Source organism: Carassius carassius, chromosome 35, assembly GCF_963082965.1.
Source record: "Carassius carassius chromosome 35, fCarCar2.1, whole genome shotgun sequence".
Taxonomy (NCBI): domain Eukaryota; kingdom Metazoa; phylum Chordata; class Actinopteri; order Cypriniformes; family Cyprinidae; genus Carassius; species Carassius carassius.
The window spans coordinates 28,796,869-28,818,987 of NC_081789.1; the positions used below are offsets into that span (position 1 = coordinate 28,796,869).

At 36.8% G+C, this 22,119-nt stretch overlaps 1 protein-coding gene across 2 annotated transcripts in view; it reads left to right on the forward strand.

The window, feature by feature from the left end:
• Positions 1-22,119, forward strand: part of LOC132116490 (ATP-dependent RNA helicase DDX4-like) — a 63,851-nt gene that overhangs the window by 12,996 nt on the left and 28,736 nt on the right. For both annotated transcript variants that reach the window (XM_059525370.1, XM_059525371.1), the window contains exons 7-16: positions 11,292-11,348; positions 11,986-12,006; positions 12,129-12,201; positions 12,421-12,458; positions 12,536-12,562; positions 12,650-12,710; positions 16,503-16,549; positions 16,638-16,673; positions 16,758-16,802; positions 16,911-17,053. In XM_059525370.1, coding sequence (XP_059381353.1) covers positions 11,292-11,348; positions 11,986-12,006; positions 12,129-12,201; positions 12,421-12,458; positions 12,536-12,562; positions 12,650-12,710; positions 16,503-16,549; positions 16,638-16,673; positions 16,758-16,802; positions 16,911-17,053 — 548 coding nt within the window. The remainder of the gene's footprint in view (positions 1-11,291; positions 11,349-11,985; positions 12,007-12,128; positions 12,202-12,420; positions 12,459-12,535; positions 12,563-12,649; positions 12,711-16,502; positions 16,550-16,637; positions 16,674-16,757; positions 16,803-16,910; positions 17,054-22,119) is intronic.

Genomic DNA, 22,119 nt, shown 5'->3' on the forward strand with positions numbered 1-22,119 from the left:
GTGTAGGCCTACGTCCAGGGGGACGGAGAGCTCTGTGACGATAACTGCTCACTTCATCACAGCACACTGGGAGATGAGAAGTCCGGCTATTATGTTAAAAAGAAGATATTATGTGCACTTTAAGTTGATTTCATATATTTTAATTTAATAATTTAATGTTAATAAAAAAAGACAAAACGTATGTTTATTTGTCTTGGCCTTTTTTTTTTTTTTTGCTGATCCGTAAAATGATCCGATCCATACGAGGACGAGCGAGCGCGGGTTTGACTAGATGTATTTGGAGGTTATTGCTCACGTCTCGTTCTGCACATATCCAAATGTTTCCATATTCGCAATGTATCTGAATGTTAAACTATAATATTTTTTATTTATTTAATGTAAACTAGACGGAAAATATCATCCTCTTCACATGAGCAAAAACGTCCTTGGCATAACAGCAGAGTGGACCGGTATACTACGGTCTATTTAAACTGACCAGTGTAACCTTTTAAATGTTTGGTTGACTGTACTTTATTTTAATAATGAACAGACTGCGATGTAAGTTTGAAATTAGAATGCACTTTAGATGTTCTGTGTCATTTATACCAAACACAAATGTTGCTGGTTGCTAGCGTGTTTGCAGCACTACTGTTATTTATTTTTTATATATTTATTGTTTTATATTTTTCAGATTTTTATTTTTAAAATTGTATTTATTTAAATGTATATTTAAGTTTACATTTATGTTCCAACAAACTTGAAAAATTCTACTTGATAAATGCTCTAAAACTTTTATGTAAATGATTGACTTTTTTATTATATATTATATATATATATATAGATATATATATATATATATATAATATTTTCCTGTTTTATATATTTAATACTTGGTCAGTTTATTAATTTTGTTTGGTTAACTTTGGATACATTTTTTATTTTAATACCGTGCAGTGCACAAAATTAAGATTCGAGAGATGGTTCAAGTCAGTGCTCAATAAATGATGATAAGTTTAGAAATGTTGTGCATCCACTTATTATTAGTGTGACATTTTTGCATGCAAATGAAGGGGAAAACTTCAAGATATCGGCCCTAAAAATCGGCAGCACATATCGGCCATCGGCTGACCCTGACCTCTAAACATCGGCATCGGCTATAGAAAAACCCATATCGGGCGATCTCTAGTCTTGGGGCATCTGCTTATAAGCATATCCATTACATCAGGTGTGTTTGATTAGAGAGCCAAAATGTGCAGTTTTTTTGTGGGGAGTTATATGGGGGCTTAGGTAACCAGGACCAGGGTTGAGAATCACTGCCCTGCCTTGGAGTCAAAAGATCAGAAACAAGGACTTGAGTCAAATTTTTGGATCAAAATTGAATATACTTGTGGATGTTGACCATTTCTATCCAAATTATATTTGGCACAGGCAGCTAGGGACACTGGGTCTCTTTCACTAAGCACGTGTTAGCAAAATGTGTGAAAACTGTGTATGGACGTTTTCAAAAAAATTATTGATCAAAATTTTTCATACTGAAATTAATTCTAGATTCATGAAAGTATAGAAACAACTGAAAGCACACAATCATAGCATATACTTTAGTTACACTTAATCTGTGTTAATATCGCATCTCGTACATTAGTGGTGTTCGATATATATAGTTTACGTTAATTTCTTAACTGTTGTTTAAACGATATGCAAATTGACATTATGGAGTATATTGCAAAAACCAAAAAGAAACACCCAGTGAGTGCAAGCATACACTGAGATGTAGATGTAGGTTAGACTATTGCACGAGCACACGTCCACACGGAGACGTGTTTTGCTGTATATGCATAAATTTTGTATCATTTAGGTGTTTCGTCCACATGGATCTGGCGTTTTGGGAATTGATTTTTTTTTTAACCGTGTCCCAAAAGTGGGTAAATCTGAAAACGCGGCCCTAGCATTTTAGTTTGGACGGTGTATCAGTATATTTTCTGAAACGATGACATCAGCCCACGTCTCGCCCGTACTCTGACACAGCTATGTCACATAGCCGCAACAAAGACATGAACAAACACTGTAACCTTAAAGAATGAAACCTTAAAGTGTGATTTATGCTATTAAAATACATTTATAATTCCTTCAAAATACAAGATAAGTGGGAAAATATGCCCCTGTATAAATTATATCATCTGATATAGTTGGGATAACATAGTGACATTTTTCTCCAAATATCAGCAAGATTGCAAATGTGAAGTTGATTTAATGAACGGCTCAATAAACAAAAACTTAAAATTTTAGACACAACAAGGCCCGGTTTCATAGACGGGGCTTAGCCTAAACCAGGATTAGGCCATAGTTCAATTAGGACATTTAAGTAATTTTTATAAACATTCCTTCGAAAAAAGTATTACTGGTGTGCATCTTAAGACAAAATAAAAGCACTGACATGTTTTAAGATCAGTCGGTGCAAGTTTCTTTTCAATAAAACAGCTCAGATTTACATTTTAGTCTAGGACTAGGCTTAAGCCTTGTCTGTGAAACCGGGGGTGAATCTTTTTTTTTTTGGCATTTCATCAATGAAAAGTTTCAAACAAACCCACAGCAGAACCTCTGAGCAACAGAACTAGGGGGAGCTGTGGCCTAATGGTTGGAGAGTTGGACCCAGTGGTGTAGTCCTAAAAAAAAAAGTGGTTTACTACACCCCCCCCCCCCCCCCCCCAGAGAAAAAAATAAAGGCAAAAACATGTCAGAAGTCATTGTTTATTTGGTTTATTAGGTATATATCAATTCATATACATTTATATCAATTTACAAGTCATTGTTTTTTTTGTTAATTAGGAATATATACATTTAAAACTACATTTACAATCTGGCGGTTTTTTTAATTTACATTTATCTATTATGCATTTTTTTTTACAGTACGTTCCAAACAGATTTACTATTTTTTGTTATATTTACAGATTTACATTGACGTGACTGAGGGTCATTTGCAGTGCGATGATGTCTTGCCCAGGAATTAACATATTTCTCTGGGTTGAACAGTGAAATTGGTGGGCCATTCAGGTTGATCATCATTAAATTTGAAACATGTGAAACAAGAAGCAAAGACCTCTTGTTGGTCAAGATGGTATTCATCAGACTGAAACCTCTTTCACATTCTGCAGTACTTACAGGAAAAGTCTGCATGCAGTTCTTAAGGGGTTTCAAATTCTGACTTTCAGTTTGGGGAGATTCAATTAAGTCTCGCATTCCCTTAATGGCCTGGTCAGGGCACACATTAAAACGTGCACAAAGCCTACAAATCTCTGCTTCACCATAACGAATGCTAGGCTCTGATGGCCACCTGCTTGTGTCAAGAATACTTAAATCTTTGAGAATGTCTTCTTCAAAAGGAAGACGTTTCTGTAGACTGTCAATTAGCCTTTGCAAGAATTCCTCAGTGTTAATGGACTTCATCTTAGGGTTTGACTTCAAGTGCACATCTTTAAATGTGCCATGATCCTTTGCTTCCAGGGCAGCTGATAGTTTCTCTTCTGGTTGAGTTTTAAATAATGTTAAAACTCTGATTGCTCTTTTCACAAGAAGATCTGCTCTGAGTAGGGTCATAGTTTGAGCTTGTAGTTCCTCAGAGACAATGGACAGTTCATGCAAGGTATCATACATCAAACCAAGATCACAGAGAAATTCTGGGCTCTTCAGTCTGTCACACAAGCCTCTGTATGTCTGTCTCTCAGTGCAGGTCCTCTGGTCATCATTGGAGGCCTTTTCAAAGTGTCTGGCAAGAGCAGTAAAAGAGGTCCAGACAGCCCGAACGGTCCGAAAACTGCTGGCAACCCATCTAACATCTAAGATTCTGCCAATTTTGAGAACCTGAGAGCCAACCTCAGCTGCTGATTCTAAAAGCTCTCTTTGGTTTTTGTTTGATTTGCTATAGATGTTGTGCAATTTTTCAACAAAGACTCTGAAGTGATTTATAGCAGTAACTTTATCTACAGCATCAGAAACTGCCAGTTCTAACCTATGATTCATGCAGTGCCAAGTGAGCAGGTTTGGAAATCTCATTTTCAATTTAGTTGACACACCAGAGTGTTTTCCTAACTAACAACTAGCACCATCTGAGACAAAAGATACCCAGTTTTGTTTTAGCCACTCCTCTGTGAATCCTGCTTTTGTTAGGCAACTCATTAAAGCATCAGTTATTCCTTCAGATGTCTGGTCCTTAAGTTCCACTAGATCAAGAAATATGAACTCTGGCGGTTCACCTAGCACAGAGGTTTTGATGTTAACAATCAAGGTGGTTCTTCTACTCAAGGTGGAAGCCTCATCTATTAGTACAGCTAGTTTGCTTGAGGATCTAATAATGTTATTCACAATTGAACACTGCATTTCTTTCGCAATGCTTTCAATAATGTTGGTGGCACTGAAACGAGAGTGCAGAATGTGTCCCATTTTGACTCCATTTAGCTGCTGGAGTTCTACGAGCGTTTCGTGATCTGTGAAGGGATGATTATTTTTGGCTAGGTAATATGCAGTTCTGAACACTGAGTAAGTCTCTTTAGTAACGACAAGTTCATTGTGTCCACATTATTTCCCAGCACATCTTTTTTTTTTTTTTTTTAAGTTTTCTATATTTTCAGCATGAGCATGTGCTTTTGAGCAATAATGTCTTTTGATTTTGTTCCTTAATGAACATAAAACAGTGTCCCTGTTTTCATTGATAGAACCTTGAATTTGAAATGTAGACCACTCCATGGAAATCTGGACACCTTGTTCTTTAAAGACCCCTGTTGATCCTGCATTACAGCAGACCAGGCATCCTGTAATTAAGTAAAAATGGAATTAGTTGTATGCCATTAATTTCAGTTGTCATTTGTTTATTTTAGATTTTAGCTGAATTTTTTAAATTTATTACCACAAATGCCATAAACCATGCTTCATTCAAAGACAGCTAGGTCAAGAATTTCATGTTGTTAGCATAAAATGTTTATAAAATCTTTAAAAGAATAAGAAAAACAAACAAACATAGGCCTTAAAAAACTCCATGTTATGCTATAGTCATTTTAATATTAATTTAACTTGAACAATAGTCTCTGCTTTTATTTTACAAATTGTGAAAAAAGTAAAAGCTCATATGAATTAAAGTCAGATTGAACAATCACATACCAAGCCTCTTATTCTTGCACCCCAACCAAGGGTTCTTTGATTTAAAAGCTTCCCATTGGCTTTTACTCCAAATGTCCGGCCAATCTTCAGTACATGGTATGCCAGGACCTAAACAAAAACATGATTTCATTGCACACAATTTTAATGTAAAGCCTACCCTATAAGACTGATGTGCTTTATAATTTCATAAATAACAGACTAATGTTAAAGTGATAGTTCACTTAAAAATGAAAATTCTTCCATTATTTCCTCCTTCTCATGTCATTCCAAACCTGTAAGGCTCTCTGTAAGGTTCAAAACACTAATGAATATATTTTGGATTGAATCATCTGAAAGAAATGGACAATACAGTGTACACCTTTTAAAGGTTGTATCAGCGATTTCTAGCCTAAAACATAAAGTGTCAATTTCAGCTGACCTTTCTTCACGATCCGCTCGCTGCCTGCCCTATAAATTGTCTGTGAAAAAAACGCGTCTCTCTGGTCAGCCTAGGGTCCGAGATATGCCAAAAAAACAATCGGCGCTACCATCCTTTCCACACGTAAACAAACAGTGTTCCAACCAATCAGCGTCCGGGGTTTAGTGTTGTGGACTTTCGCTCCGCCTCCCTCACATCCCAGCACCAGTAGGAAAGACCACAACACCAAACCCCTGACGCTGATTGCTTGGAACACTATTTGTTTATGTGTGGAAAGGTTGGTAGTGCCGATTGTTTTTTTTGGCATATCTCGGACCCTAGGCTGACCAGAGAGACGCGGTTTTTTCACAGACAATTTATAGGGCAGGCAGCGAGCGGATCGTGCAGAAAGGTCAGCTGAAATTGACACTTTATGTTTTAGGCTAGAAATCGCTGATACAACCTTTAATGCAAAATATTTTAAATTGTGTTGTGAAAATCAACAAAAGTCTTGTGGGTTTGGAATAATATTAGTGTGAATAATTAATGATAGGATTTTTATTTTTGGGTGAACTATCCCTTTAACAATTGCAATTGTGTTTTACAAAAATGACATATTAGTCTCTGAAACTGAACTAATCCTAATAGTGAACTACTAGTCTTGAGCAGGTTATAAATCCAGCCACATTGTGAGATGCCCATCAAATTATGAGCAAACAAAAGACTATAACTGAGTGACACATAATACTAACCTACTTTCTACTCTACTAAATATTAAATCACTATAGTAAGCATTTTCCTATTATTACTTTGGAAAGACCTGAGCTGTCTGTGCTGGTCTGATAATGGCCTGTGCTGGAGGTCTGGGCTGTGCTGGTCTGACTTGGGCCTGTGCTGGAGGTCTGGTCTGTGCTGGTCTGACTTGGGCCTGTGCTGGAGGTCTGGTCTGTGCTGGTCTGACTTGGGCCTGTGCTGGAGGTCTGGTCTGTGCTGGTCTGACTTGGGTCTGTGCTGGAGGTCTGGTCTGTGCTGGTCTGACTTGGACCTGTGCTGGTTTTTGAGTAGAACTGGCCTACATGGCTTCTCTTACTCTGCACACTAAAAGTAAAAAAGTAATCATTACCTTTGCTGTTGGCTGACAGGTCAAAAGCCAACATTTACCCTTACAAGTGGGACACTATGAAATTTCCTTTAGTTGGCCTACCTTCCAAAATAGTCAGTTAGACTGACTTTCCTTTTTCTCTCCTCTTCCAACCATTTTCTAGGTGAGATAGAGACAGAGATAGACTTGAATTATGCATCATTAAACTAACATGGGTCGCATAATCTACCCAAGTCTTTACTTTGTCATAAGACATAAGATAACACATCACAAATGTTTGCTTTTTAAAAGGTATTTGCAGTGGGATAACCTCGTAATGTGTCATTACAATTTTTATTTAATTTAAATTTGTTGTTGGATAAACATTAAATGAAAGTCAGTAGCAGATGCACAAATCCCAAAGCAGCCTTCTGATATTATCCCAAATGCTGCATTTATTTAACACATAACATTAACAGACTGTTTTATGCAAATATTCATCATGATGGCAATTTTAGAATTTGTGTATATGACTTTGTCTGTGGCTTGTTAGCTACTTTAAACATAATTTCTGATCAATTTCTGATTCATGTATATGCTTTATCAAGTTGAAATGTTTATAACTTCAAAAATCCTGTGCTGCTTGAATAACGTTATATTTCTGCCATATAAGAAATCATGATGAGGCAAAGGCATCATAAATCAGCAACAGCATAACAGACTGTAATTACCGGTAGCTGTAATTAAACTAATTTCAAATACTTTTATTACCTGACTGCCTCAACGTGAAACCATCTTCCGTCGTCAATCGATGAACACTGTGCTCGCTCGCTGGCATCCTGCGAATGATGCTCGATAACGGCGTCGTCGGGGGCGGGGAACGACAGAATTCAAACAAAAATGCACCAATTACAACAAACGTTCGCGAGTTAAAAAAAACACAATGCACACGAAAAAACACAAAAAATGCAATGTGGTTGAAGTTTTTACAGTATACAAAAATAGAGGCAAAGAAAATTATTTTACTATGGTAAATATGAGTTTACGATAGCGCTTATACAGACCTGCCAACATGTATGCATTTTTCGTACTCTGCACGCATTTTTACCCATAAGTACGCTTGTACGATTCGCTGCTCTCTAGGTACGCATTTTGTTGCGTCTCGCATTACGCCGATTTCAGTTTCTACGCAATCTATGACGCTGATTCTGCTGCTGATCCACAGCGTGTAAGTGGAGTGAAAAGCTTTCGGCCAATCAGAGCGGTGCATGTTAACCCACCGCCCACCTGCCTCTCCTATCAACAAGCTTAGTTGGCAGTTAGAAAAGTGGTGGAATGCTTGAAATCTAAAAGGTTTTAGACAGGCCAGGTGCTGATTAACGTAAGATAAAGGTAACAGATAGGCCATGTTTAGCCTAAATGAATTTATGAACATTAAAAACGACCTTGACATTAGGGTTGTGCCGATAGACGATAGTATCGTGTATCGACGATAGTCAGAGATATCGAAATAAGCAGATTTCTCTGTCAATAAGACGATATTAGGCTCATTTTCCTATTAATGTATTAGATTATAATAATAATAACTATTATTTTTATTAGGCTGCTTTATTTTCAAAGGGAACAAATGGCCATTTTATTTGGCCTCTGTTTGAAGTATTCCCATACTTTTGATAACAGTGGTCTCTGTTTTTGTGATAGAATGCAACTTTCTCCATTACCAGTATGCCATTACGCGAGATGTAAACAGTGTGACGCGTGTAGTCGACGTAATCGATGACGTCGACGTGTCGTTGCAGCACTACTTCAAATGCAGATTCTGTGCCACCTATGCACTGCAAACAGATTGTTGATCCTAATTTTATTTGATAGGTAACAGCCCTATAGTGTCTTTTTAAATTTAATATTAGAAAAAGATTAGCCTTTATAAAGGTAAAAATCAATTTAAACTTCTTTGAAAAGTTAATTTCTGTTACTCCCGCTGACTAACCACAGCACAGAATAGCTTTGGGAGTCAGCTGTCCACAGCAGTCCTAAACCTGCCGACTTACTAGCACAATAACACGCTCCGCAAAATGTTGACCAATTATCGTTGTTTTAAAAATTTAATTTCCATTTAAAATTAGAGGCAACCACTGGATTTTAATCATGATCCAAACAAAGATGCAGCATTAGTAGTTTTTAATCTAAATTAAACTGAATAATTTTGAAGCAAAAACAGAATGGTCTGACTTTAGTTTTGTGACACTATACTACAGAAAACATCTGAAGGAAAAGGCAGATGAGTTGAATAAGACACAGATGCACTCTCTGACAGCAGGTGGCACTTAGGAACTGCAATAATAGTGGGATACCATTGTAAACAAAACAGCACTGCTTTTATGAATACTACTTTAATATGCATTGTTTAGAGGTAAGATGAAAAGATTGTATTGCGATTTGTTTAGCATCTCACCGGATTTGCGTCGTCACATTTTAATCAATTTTCAACAGGTTTGTGGTTAATCATTAGTAGAGGTTGACCGATGTTTTGCTGATTAACCCTCTGGAGTCGATTAACACTGATACGCGTTATGAGTCATTTTCTCCTGATAACGCCGAAAAGAACTTAAATTACACTTTCAGTTTTAATCGTACAGATAAGAGCAATACATCAATCGAATCTGTAAAGGGTCTACTTTTTTTTGGATACAGACATAATAACAACAAAACTTTGTGCACTTATAAAATAAAGATAACAAACAAGGTGTGCTGTCTGCAGCCTTTGTCTGCGCTGATCTTCATTTACAAACAAGTCATTAAAATGAACTGTAACTCCGTGAATACTCAACGAAGAGACATGAGAGAGATATCTATAGAAAGCTTGACATGTCTACTTTTAAACTAAACAAGTGCCGCCGAAAACAAATATTCTGTGATAAAGTAATCCATATGAAAACAACGCAATGTCCGCTTTTCTTCCATTGTGACCACGCCCCCGCGCTGAACGCTCTATTCAGATTCTAATGTTAAATAAAGTTTTTATTTTTATTTTACTGTTTGCTTCGCGATGAGAGGAATAACACATAAATCACCCCAAAAAGATGTGATGTGGTTGAGGATTTGAGAAATGGATTTCCTCAGAAAAAAAGAATGAAGCACTTTATTCAGCAGAGATCATAAACATGAGTAAGTCTCTTTTTATTTATTTATATACTTGTACTAGTTTTCACATAACGTGTAAACGTTTTACTAGTTAGACTTTTTCCAAACTATAATTCCTGACTAAATGTATAATCAAGTGAAACATTATGAAGTTTCAATAACAATATACAATACTATACCATTCAAAAGCTCTTTTCAACATTAATAATAATAATGATAACAACAATAAATGTTTTTTTTTTTGTAGAAAATAAGATTGTTAAAAGAATTTCTGAAGGATTGTGTGACTGGAGTAATGATGCAAAAAAATTTGTTTGAAAGTCAGCTTTGATTGTTTCTAATAAACGGTTTAACTGCTCCCCCAAGTGGATATTAAAGTATGTTGTGGGATAATTAAATATATTCTAAATAAACTACAAACATAAAATTATATAGATTTATTTTGTTCTCACATTCTCTCTTGTAACTCCTCCCTCTCAGTGGCACAGATGACTGAAAGGCTCATTATGCGGCTCATTATGCGGCTCATTATGCGGCTCATTATGCAGCTCATTATGCAGGCCTTTGTCTTCTCAGGTGTAAATCACAATGATATTCATGATAGTTCACGCCCTCTCGCATATGACTTTTACCAACAAAAAGTGACATAGAAAATTTAAATCAATATATTGTTTTCTGTGAGTGAGTAAACAAGATGATTTTCACGTAATTTAGAAAGAAAAATTCTAGACTACAAGCTCCAGTTCTCAAAAATCCCGGGAACCATTGTTCTCTATGTGTTTTTTTGCCTTATTCAACCGTTTTAACATTTTTAGTTTTTCACTAACCACGCATAATATTTTTTTTCTCAAAAATACAATCATGTACATACATGCTGCTCACATATTATTACAGCCCAGTTTGTGCTAATTACAGTGAGATTGACTTTATTATTTATTTTTTTAAATTTATTAAATTACAGTTGACTTTACCCATTCAGATATTTAAAAGAAACAGAAAAAAGCACAAATGTCAGGGCATGACAAAACTTCTCCAGGCCCCAAAAATACCCTTAGATTCCAGAGGGTTAAACGGCTCTGATATTTGATTGCTGGAACAATCGGTTATCGGCACAAATTCATACCGACTGGCACACTTGCCGTTGCTCAAGAATCTGATGAAATTGTCTGTAGAGAGCTTATGTCTGACTCTGAGTCATAAAAGGTGAAAGACAATTCACTAACATTAAAATTAGGTTAAGAACATTGTCCATGTTGTAAATAATTACACACAGTTTTTGTGACATTCGAATGTGCTTATAAATATGAATAATTTGTGCATTTATTAGTGAGACCTATTGACTCTACAGCAACTCTGATAAGGGAGGTGGAAACTACATATTTTATAAAACTGCATACTTAAAATAGTTTTTTTTTTCAGATGGTTGCCTGAACAAACAAGAACACTACAGATTTAAACTGTAAATCTGAATCCAAAGTTGTTTGTGTGCAGCGTGCTGGAATTTGTATTTGACTTCCATTGCTCATGATGTATTTTCAGGAGGCAGAGGAGGATCACGAGGAGGAAGAGGAGGCTTCAGAAATGACTTTAAATCAGGTGATATTACATGTATCCTTGATTCTCCTAAACAAGTCTGGTTTTCAGGCTCTTGTCAATTTTGGTTGTATTCTACTCCAAGAAGAAAACAAGCTAGCTCCAATATAATGCTGATGTAATTTGCCATAATTTTCCTGGATGAAATCAGTTTACTGTAAAAGTGAACAGCATAACCCCTTCATGAAGCCTTCCTACAAGGCTGTTAGAGAAGGATTCATGGTAAATTACTTTCTTGAAGTGACCATCACATTAGCGTACTATAATACAACTACTAAAGACAACTGAAGTAGGACTAGGATGAAAATCTCATAATTCTTATATATAATAATATATAATAATATATATATATAAAATATATATATATATATTAGCATAAATTCTTAAATCCCAAGAATTGATCTCTGCAAAACTTAAACATTTTGTAAAGATGGTTTGGAGCTCTTTAATTTGATTTAACATAGCTGTAATGCCTGAGTTCAAGCAGCAAATGAACCAATCATTTCTTCCTTTATACTTATAAAAAATGTGTGTGTGTGTCATATATATATATATATAAATATATATATGTATGAATTGTGTGCTCGTGTTATCCTGTCAGGCATGTATGAATTTAACAATGTTCTTGCTTATTTTTCAGAAATTGATGGCAGTGATGAGGGTAATTATATTTTTATATATATATATATATATATATATATATATAATGTTTTTTTTTTTTTTTTAATAGACATGTTTTTATGACCCTTGAGCACTTTTTTTATGGAGGCCATTTGTTTGCAGGTTGGAAGGAAGGTCAGGGAAGAGGGCGAGGTGGTTTTCGCGGTGGTTCCCGTGGTGGTTTTCGTGATGGTTGGTTGTTGTAAAAATGTTATTTGACTTGTAATTTAAGTGAGAAAATAACAGAAAGGGATAAAATGAAATGTGCATGGCTGTGTATTAATTTGGTTCCTTGAGGTGACAGTGAATTATAGTTCATTATACACATTGAACCACATTACAATATATTTGACCAATCATTATTGAGTTGTGTAATGAGGCATTTTTTATATTTGTCTTTTTTTTTTTAAGGCAGTAATGAAGAAACTGGAAGAAGTGGCTTTGGAAGAGGAGGTGATGAATTTTAATTCTTGTCTATGTATACATGTACAATTATGTATATTTTTATTTAAATTTCTTTAAAATTTCAGGAATTGATGAAAATGGCACAGATGAGGGTAATGTAATTTTTCTTTAAAATAATATACATTCTCTTGTGACACGTGATGTTTCAGTAATTCATGGACCCCATCTGTTTGTTGCAGGTTGGAAAGGAGGTGAAGGACGAGGAAGAGGTCGCGGCAGTTTCCGGGGTGGTTTACGTGATGGTTTGTTATTGAAATAAATTAGAATTGTAGTTTATAATGTGAGATGATGACGGGAAGGCCTGAGGTGTGAATCTAGCACATCTGTGTAGGGAGTTATTTGTCTGGGGCAACTATGTTTTATAGCACAGTGTTTCCCAAAATGTTTTTCACTACTGAACAGTTTTGAGTAAAAATAAACAAATAAATCACACTGCACACCTCTAAGCACTTTAAACAAAATTGCCTAAACATGCATTGCTTCAAATGGTATATTTAAACTGGATCTTATATTAAAAGTAGGGCTGGGCAACACATTTTTATTTATTTTCCACGATCGCATGATTTTCTGTGATTTTAATAGTTGTGCACAAAATTCAATCATTCAAAAGTACTGTTATATGAACAAAAGTCCTAGAGTGCTGTGTGGGACAGCTCTTGATGAACACATTTGAGAGTGATCTTTTATTGTGGCCAGCCTAAGGCACACCTGTGCATTAATCATGCCATCTAATCAGCATCTTGATATGCCACACCTGTGTCTGGTGGATGGATTATCTCGGCAAAGGAGAAGTACTCCCACAGATTTAGACAGATTTGTGAACAATATTTGAGAGAAATAGTCCTTTTGTCTAAATAGAAAAAGTCTTAGATCTTTAAGTTCAGCTCATGAAAAATGGGGCCAAAAACGAAAGTATTAAGTTTTATTGTTTTCAGTGTAATTATATCAATGCCTGTTGTGTGGTGTGTTCCAGTTGTGTGTTAAATAATTGTAAACAATTGAGGGAAAACGAGTATATTGGATCTGTGCAGTCGTTCTTAAAGGGACAAGCTGCCTTATTTACCTGCTGATGTCTTTCATTATTAATGTTAATCTCACTTTTGGATCTTTAATCAGAATAATTTCATGTTTGATTGATACAGTGAATACTGAGTTGCTTTTCTACACCTTCAATTTTATTTTTTCTATTGTTTGTAATTTGCTGCTTATTTTATAACAAAAATGAAATAAAAATTGCTATATCAAGATATACAGGTCCTTCTCAAAAAAAATAGCATATTGTGATAAAGTTCATTATTTTCCATAATGTAATGATAAAAATTAAACTTTCATATTAGGGCTGGGATAAACGATTATTTTTTAAACGATTAGCGATTTTTTTCGATGCATCGATTAATCTAACGATTAATTTTTCAGACCGATTTCGATTATCTCCCCATTAATTGACTACTAACAATTTATACATGTTGATTTACATATCTGAATGAAAAAAACATGAATTCCTTAACATTGCAATATGTTTATTGCTCTTAAAGTTACAAAATAAAAGACTGACTAAGAATGCATTACTTTGCACTTGTATAGAGATAGCATTCAATAAAACCTTGAAGCCTTGAAAACACATAGCTTACTGAAACAAGCTTACTGAACACATAGGGCCTAGCATACTGAAAAAAGTTCTTCTTTCAGATGAAAATAACAACAACTTGATGTCTAGCATTCAATAAAAGTTCACCCAAAATACTTGTTTAGAGCAATTGAAAGAATACAGTAACCAATGTAAACTTTAGGGCTTTAAGCTAATACAGAGAGTGCTTTTCCAAAAAATAAAAATTAACAGTGGGAGCCAGCAGCCTGTCATATAAAAAAAAAAATCTCTGAATGCTCCGCGTGAAACTTTGGCGTTCCGCCCTTTCTCTATCGTGTCTAATGATTTTAGTTAATATGCACGAGGGAGAGAAAGAGAGAGAGAGAGAGAGCAAGAAGCGCTCGTGTAGTTTGAAGACTGTGAGTGCGCGAGCGCACGTGAAACTTGGGTGTTTCGCCCTTTTTCTACCGTGTTTTAATGATTTTGATTAATATGCACGAGGGAGAGAGAGAGCAAGAAGCGCTCGTGTTGTTTGAAGACTGTGAGTGCGTGCGCGCAGCCGGGGCTCTCTCTCGTACGCGCCCTGTCACTGTCACTCACCGATCAAATAAGGCTTTGACAGCCGCCAAAAAAAAAAAGATCAATGCAGAAAAACCCCTGGATTGGTTATATAACGTTGGACAGAATGTTGATCCGGCCATCGCGTATATTCAGCGCACATAAGGTAAACGTTTTGCAAACGTTTTTTAGAGAAATAAAAACAGGTCGACGAATCAATGCGCATATTTTGCGTCTACGTATTTTTTGCATTGACGTCATCGATGACATCGGCGCGTTGTCCCAGCTCTATTTCATATATTTTAGATTCATTGCACTCAAACTGAAATATTTCAGGTCTTTTATTGTTTTAATACTGATGATTTTGGCATACAGCTCATGAAAACCCAAAATGCCTGTCTCAAAAAATTAGCATATTATGAAAAGGTTCTCTAAACAAGCTATTAACTTAATCATCTGAATCAACTAATTAACTCTAAACACCTGCAAAAGATTCCTGAGGCTTTTAAAAACTCCCAGCCTGGTTCATTACTAAAAAAACCGCAATCATGGATAAGACTGCTGACCAGAAGGCCATCATTGACACCCTCAAGCAAGAGGGTAAGACACAGAAAGAAATTTCTGAACGAACAGGCTGTTCCCAGAGTGCTGTATCAAGGCACCTCAGTGGGAAGTCTGTGGGAAGGAAAAAGTGTGGCAAAAAACGCTGCACAACGAGAAGAGGTGACCGGACCCTGAGGAAGATTGTGGAGAAGGACCGATTCCAGACCTTGGGGGACCTGCGGAAGCAGTGGACTGAGTCTGGAGTAGAAACATCCAGAGCCACCGTGCACAGGCGTGTGCAGGAAATGGGCTACAGGTGCCGCATTCCCCAGGTCAAGCCACTTTTGAACCAGAAACAGCGGCAGAAGTGCCTGACCTGGGCTACAGAGAAGCAGCACTGGACTTTTGGACAAATTTTGCGTGTCATTCGGAAATAAAGGTGCCAGAGTCTGGAGGAAGACTGGGGAGAAGGAAATGCCAAAATGCCTGGGTCCAGTGTCAAGTACCCACAGTCAGTGATGGTCTGGGGTGCCATGTCAGCTGCTGGTGTTGGTCCACTGTGTTTTATCAAGGGCAGGGTCAATGGAGCTAGCTATCAGGAGATTTTGGAGCACTTCATGCTTCCATCTGCTGAAAAGCTTTATGGAAATGAAGATTTCATTTTTCAGCACCTGCTCACAGTGCCAAAACCACTGGTAAATGGTTTACTGACCATGGTATTACTGTGCTCAATTGGCCTGCCAACTCTCCTGACCTGAACCCCATAGAGAATCTGTGGGATATTGTGAAGAGAAAGTTGAGAGACGCAAGACCCAACACTCTGGATGAGCTCAAGGCCGCTATCGAAGCATCCTGGGCCTCCATAACACCTCAGCAGTGCCACAGGCTGATTGCCTCCATGCCACGCCGCATTGAAGCAGTCATTTCTGCAAAAGGATTCCCGACCAAGTATTGAGTGGATAACTGAACATAATTAGTTGAAGGTTGACTTTTTTTGTATTAAAAACACTTTTTTTTTTTATTGGTCGGATGAAATATGCTAATTTTTTGAGACAGGCATTTTGGGTTTTCATGAGCTGTATGCCAAAATCATCAGTATTAAGACAATAAAAGACCTGAAATATTTCAGTTGGTGTGCAATGAATCTAAAATATATGAAAGTTTAATTTTTATCAATACATTATGGAAAATAATGAACTTTATGATATGCAATTTTTTTAGAAGGACCTGTATATTCTGAAATAAAATGTATCGTACTGTGAAATAAGGTTTTGTTCATTTTGCCAAACCTAATCTGACTGAACATAATGTTTCATTTTAATGTTTGTGTCCTGCTTTTAAGGTGGTGGTGGTGATGAAGAGACAGGAAAAAGAGGCTTTGGAAGAGGAGGTGATATTTTCATATTCATGTGTTTTAAGTACTACATGAGTGATTTTATCTTATTGGTTCAATTGAACTCTTTTCAATGACACTGTAGGTTTCAGAGGCCGGGATGAGGAAGTGTTTTCCAAGGGTAAATCACTGCTTTTATAGTAACTAATTAAAAAGCAGCTTTTTAAATTTGCTTAGTTTTCTTGCTCTTTTCCCAATTGTGTAGTCTCAACAGTAGACAAGGAAAATCAAGAAGCAAGTGAAAATACAGGTATGTCATATTTTCCTTCAATGCAAGTCATTGCTTTAGCCAGAGCATGTGTTATAGTTGACTTGCTTTATATCCAAAATAAACTAACATTGTGTTTGTTTCTTGTAGGACCCAAGGTTGTCTATGTGCCGCCTCCCCCTCCAGAAGAGGAGAGTTCCATATTTTCCCAGTATGCCACAGGCATTAATTTTGACAAATATGATGACATCCTTGTGGATGTGAGTGGCAGCAATCCTCCCAAAGCTATTATGGTAAGTTGTTAGTGCATATATTTAGTAATTCATTTTAACATTGGCTATAAAATATTGTTGGTTTTTGTAATATTTAAGTTATAATACTAACTTAAACTTTAAATTACACAACTGTATTTCTGCTCCATGCAAGCACGCATGCACTGTCACGATCTAAGGCACTGTAAATGTGGGATTTTTTTAAACAAATAGGCCTAGTGGAACGCAGAAATTCTAAATCGAACATTTTGCAGAACATGATCAATTAAAATACTGGTCATAATACTTGCATAAAATGTTTGATGTGAAAAAAGCGGTTAATTGAATGCGCAGCACAGCCACAAGCGCCACAGTTACGTTTTGGATGATTTTTTAAAATACTATAGTGTCATTAGAAAACATAGCAATTGCATTTTAAAATACAACAACGAGCACCACGAAACCATTTAAAGAGGCGCATTCAGCGGTCTCCTTGATGAGAAAGTCAACAAAGTAAAATGATCTCCAACATATGGAGCGCTCTCTTTATTTTATCAAATGATCATAACCACATCCTATTAATTTTACAGTCCTGCTACTAGCATTTTATTCAGACTAAAAACCCTTTAATTCGGCTGAGAAAGCTTTTTTTTTCCAAGTGGCTTTTGCACAATAATAATAATACCGCTGTAGACGCATTTTGCAGCATTAAGGTTATTAATTGATCGTTAATTTAAACAAAGATCGATCATGGAAATGATCGAATATTGACATCCCTAAATGCAAATGAGTTGGATGGAAACCTGGCTATTGTTTTCATCAAACCATGCTTCCGAACAAATGTGATTCAGCTGATCCAGGACAGCTGTCTCTCGGAGCACGGTGCTGTCTGTGATAGTGATGTCTCATAACCGGGTTGGGGCGGGTTGAGAAATTGGCACTTTATTGTGGGGCGGGTCACTAAAAACAATTTTTTTTTAAATCCATTTATGTTGCGTTGAATTTAGTGGTGGAAATTGATTCTTTCAAGAGATTCGTTGATTTTCAGTTCGTTCACCAAAATGATTTGTTCACTGATTCGTTCAGTGACCATTTCTTCATATTACACAAATAAGCCAGCAGTTGACGTATTTACTTGTGACAAAAACTGATTTGGCTTTCAAGGTAAGTGCACAAAGGTCTCTCTCACACCCTCTCTTTCTCTCTCTCTATCACACACACACACTATAATTTGCTATTATACTCCATATACAAGCCAGAAACTATGCCTTTTTTTGCACAGGTCTATCTAAAGGGTTAATGGTCCCACCTAGTGATCAACTGTAAAAATAACAAATGTTACCTCTTCCCAACAGGGAAAAACCACCAACAATCAAGAATCTCACACACACACAAACACTATAATTTGCAGTTATACTCCATATAACTCCATATACAAGCCAGAAACCAAGCCTTTTTTTGCACAGGCCTATTTAAAGGGTTAATGGTCCCACCTAGTGATCAACTGTAAAAATACATTTTTTTTACCTCTTCCCAAAAGTGAAAACCACAATCAAGAATGCATGATTATATGGTGCCATGGCTTTGCAATCAAAAAATGTCATTATAATGTAAGTCAATGGGGCAAAATCAGCCACCAACAGCAAATTAGGGAGAAAAAATTTAAATCTAATGCTGCACAAAAACTAACAATGCATCAAAGCCAATCTTGTTACTAATCTTTGACATACCCAAGACTGTGATAAAAGGTTAAAAAAAATCCAGTCCACAATCACTTTTTATATTGAAAATATGTAATTTTTTTATTTATTTTTTTCCAAATCAGTGACATAATTTATGAACTTGGTAATTAAAAAAAAAGCATTTTCCCCAAATATGGGTCAAAATAAGATTTGTCACCAAAAATCATTCCATTAGCTCAAACACAGAGAAAGTTGTGGCCAAAATAAGACTCAACTTTACCCCTAGTGGACGAAAACGTCCCCAACAACACACAACGGTTAAAAAAAAATCATATTTTATTAGGTTTTTTGATATGGTTACGATACGAAGGTCTAAGTAGCAACGTAACTTCCGTGATGTCCCCGATGGTCGGGGCGGGTCAAGAAATGTTACGTTATTTGCGGGGCAGGCTGGGGCGGGCCAAAAAAAACCATAAAAGCGGGACCCGTGGGTTGGAAAAAATCCCGACCCACGCATCACTAGGTCTGTGAGCGGTGGAGTAACGGAGCCCTCAATCACGCTGCAGTGTTTGTAAGAGCTGACAACTTCTCCGACCCATCTACAGAGTGAGATTCTCTGACTACCTTTATCTCCCAGGACTGTTGTATCTTCCAAAAGTTTTGGCTTGGGGTGCTTCACGTGCGGCGGTAGCACTTTCCACCTCACCAATAACACGGGGCTGCCCGCCGACGTGCCTGACTTTAAATCGGCGCTACTAAACACTGATATCGGCCGATGTTGATATATAAAAAAATTCAAAATATAGGCCCGATATATCGGTCGACCTCTAATCAAAGTGAATGTGTGTGTGAACTGTCAGGTGAAACTTGGTTATCATAATTGCACCTCCACAATGGGAAAATCGCATGATATCAAAACGCTTAACCTAGGGATGGGTACTAAAACCCGGTATTAAAGGGATAGATACGCCACCCTAAAATTAAAAATTTGTCATTAATCACTTACCCACATGTCGTTCCATACATGTAAAAGTTCCGTTTGGCTTCGGAACACAATTCAAGATATTTTGGGATGAAAACCTGGAGGCTTGAGACTGTCCCATAGACTGCCAAATAAATAACCGTTTCAAGGTCCAGAAAAGGAATGAAAATGATTGAATAAAGTTGTTTTTATTTTCTTCGCTTACAAAAAGTGTTCCTGACGCCTCATATACCCTATTTTCCGGACTATGTCGCACTTCTTTTCATAGTTTAACTGGTCCTGCGACTTATCAAGTCAGGTGCGACTTATCAAGATTTATTTGACATGAATTAAGAGAAAACATTACCGTCTCCAGCCGCGAGAGGGCGCTCTATACTGCTCAGTGCTCCTGTAGCCTACACTGAAAACATAGAGCACCCTCTCCTGGCTGTAAATGCGACTTATAGTGCAGTGTTGTTGTTTTTTTTTTTTTTCGTCATGACGTATTTTTGGACTAATGCGACTTATACTTAGGTGTGACTTATAATCCGAAAAATACGATAACCCAGATTACATGTCTGATGGCAAATGGAGTATTCTGACAGACTTTTCATACCTTTTATAGTTACCTTTCATTCAATATAAAAAATAAAAAATTGCTTGACAGTTTGGTCTGTGGAGGAAACATTTGCACATATTGATATTATACCCATCGTCTCCTTCAGTTTAGTTTATTTTCCACGTCAAGAGTTGTTTTTTTCTGTTATTGAACAAAGTAAATATCAGATTTTATAAGCAAATATCTGATCACCGTCCATATTCCGGTTTATATTACACTTGCGTTACCAAGCCAAGGACTGACGCATTTGTATTGCCTTCCAAAGAGCTCCGATAGAAGTGCCACAGTGGAAAATAAGTGAGAGTAAATAAATAAGAGCGGTGCGGAGTGCGAGCGGAGTTGCGTGATTTTGCTAGGTGCTAGGAGCGGATTTTTTAAATGTCGGAGCGTTGTGATTTTCTCTCGCTCCGAAACGCTCCACTATCGCTCAATTACCAATCACGAGCCAGGAGTCCCAGGACCAAACCACTGTCAGGAGACGGAGGGGGACTCAAAATGTTTCTAATCATATTTTGGATTTGTTTGCATTTGTATTGTTTTATTAGTACTTTCACAAACATTTATATAAAGTATATATCATGTAATTAATTTATCACATGATTTTCCACCTGTGCATCTCCATTATATGATGGACGATTTTATAAGTTGGTAATAAGCAGTTAGCACAGGTAAAGAGAGACAGAAAAATGGAGTTTCTGAAATATTACCGTGAAGAAGGGGAAAAAAATATAAATGTATTATAAAAGGTAGTGATGACAAAGGAGAACGCGAGTGCGGGGAGGTGATTGCAACTTCAAAAGATTCATTGTGGAATCTTAAAAGGCATGTGTCAAGGAAACACGATAAAGTTTTTCGCTCACACGTGGAAAAAAATCTGAAGGTCGGTATTATTCAGCTTGAACAACCTAAACCACCAATGCAGAATGAATACATTTGTAAATATTGTATTGGCATTTAGGCTACTTATTATTTACATTTAATTTTAGCGCCATATTTATGTTCAATTTACATTTTTTTGCAGAGAAAAAATCACAGGAAACATGTAAAGAGACACAGAGCAGTAAATTTAAAGGCTTCTTTCAACAAAGAATGACAAAAATAATTATTTCACAGGAGAGGAAGAGTGAACTAGACCAGGCTTTCTTTAAAATGATTTACATGGACTATGAGCCACTCACCAAAGGAGAAAGAAAAGGGATGTGCTATTTTGCGAACATTGCACAGCCTGGCTACACCCCACCTTGCAATAGCATGGTACGTGACACACTCATGCCACATGCTTTATTAGAGTTGGAGAATAAATTGCGCGTTCTGCTACAGAACTGCAATGGACTCTCAGTGGCCCTTGATATTTGGAGGAGCCGACGAGGTCAAAGTTTTCTGGGTATCATGGGAAGTTTTGTAGATGAAAACTTTCAAGGCCACACTGTTCTGCTGGGTTGTGAACACATTCAGGGATGTTCTTCTCTTAGTACTGCATATTCACTTTACACTACATGCATCTTCTGATCAGAGACTGGTGTTATTAAAAAAATAAATAAAAATACTGTGAAGTGAAAACGGAGCGAGACGTATAAGGACGGAGTGGGGGAGGGAGCGAGGAGCGGAAAATTGTACACCCAGAGCGGAGCTTGAGCGGAGTAATTATGAAATACTTTGAGCGTGGAGCGCAAATTCATCCCGCTCAGCTCCGCTCACATACTCTGATCCATGCTGACTGGAACCGAATGGAACGGTTAAGCAAAGAGAACCGTTTGCCCGATAGTGGAAAATCGGCTTATGAATTGCCCTTGAGTAAACGTTATGAATGCCGTGATTCAGGTTATCTGGAAGAGAAGACAAAAAT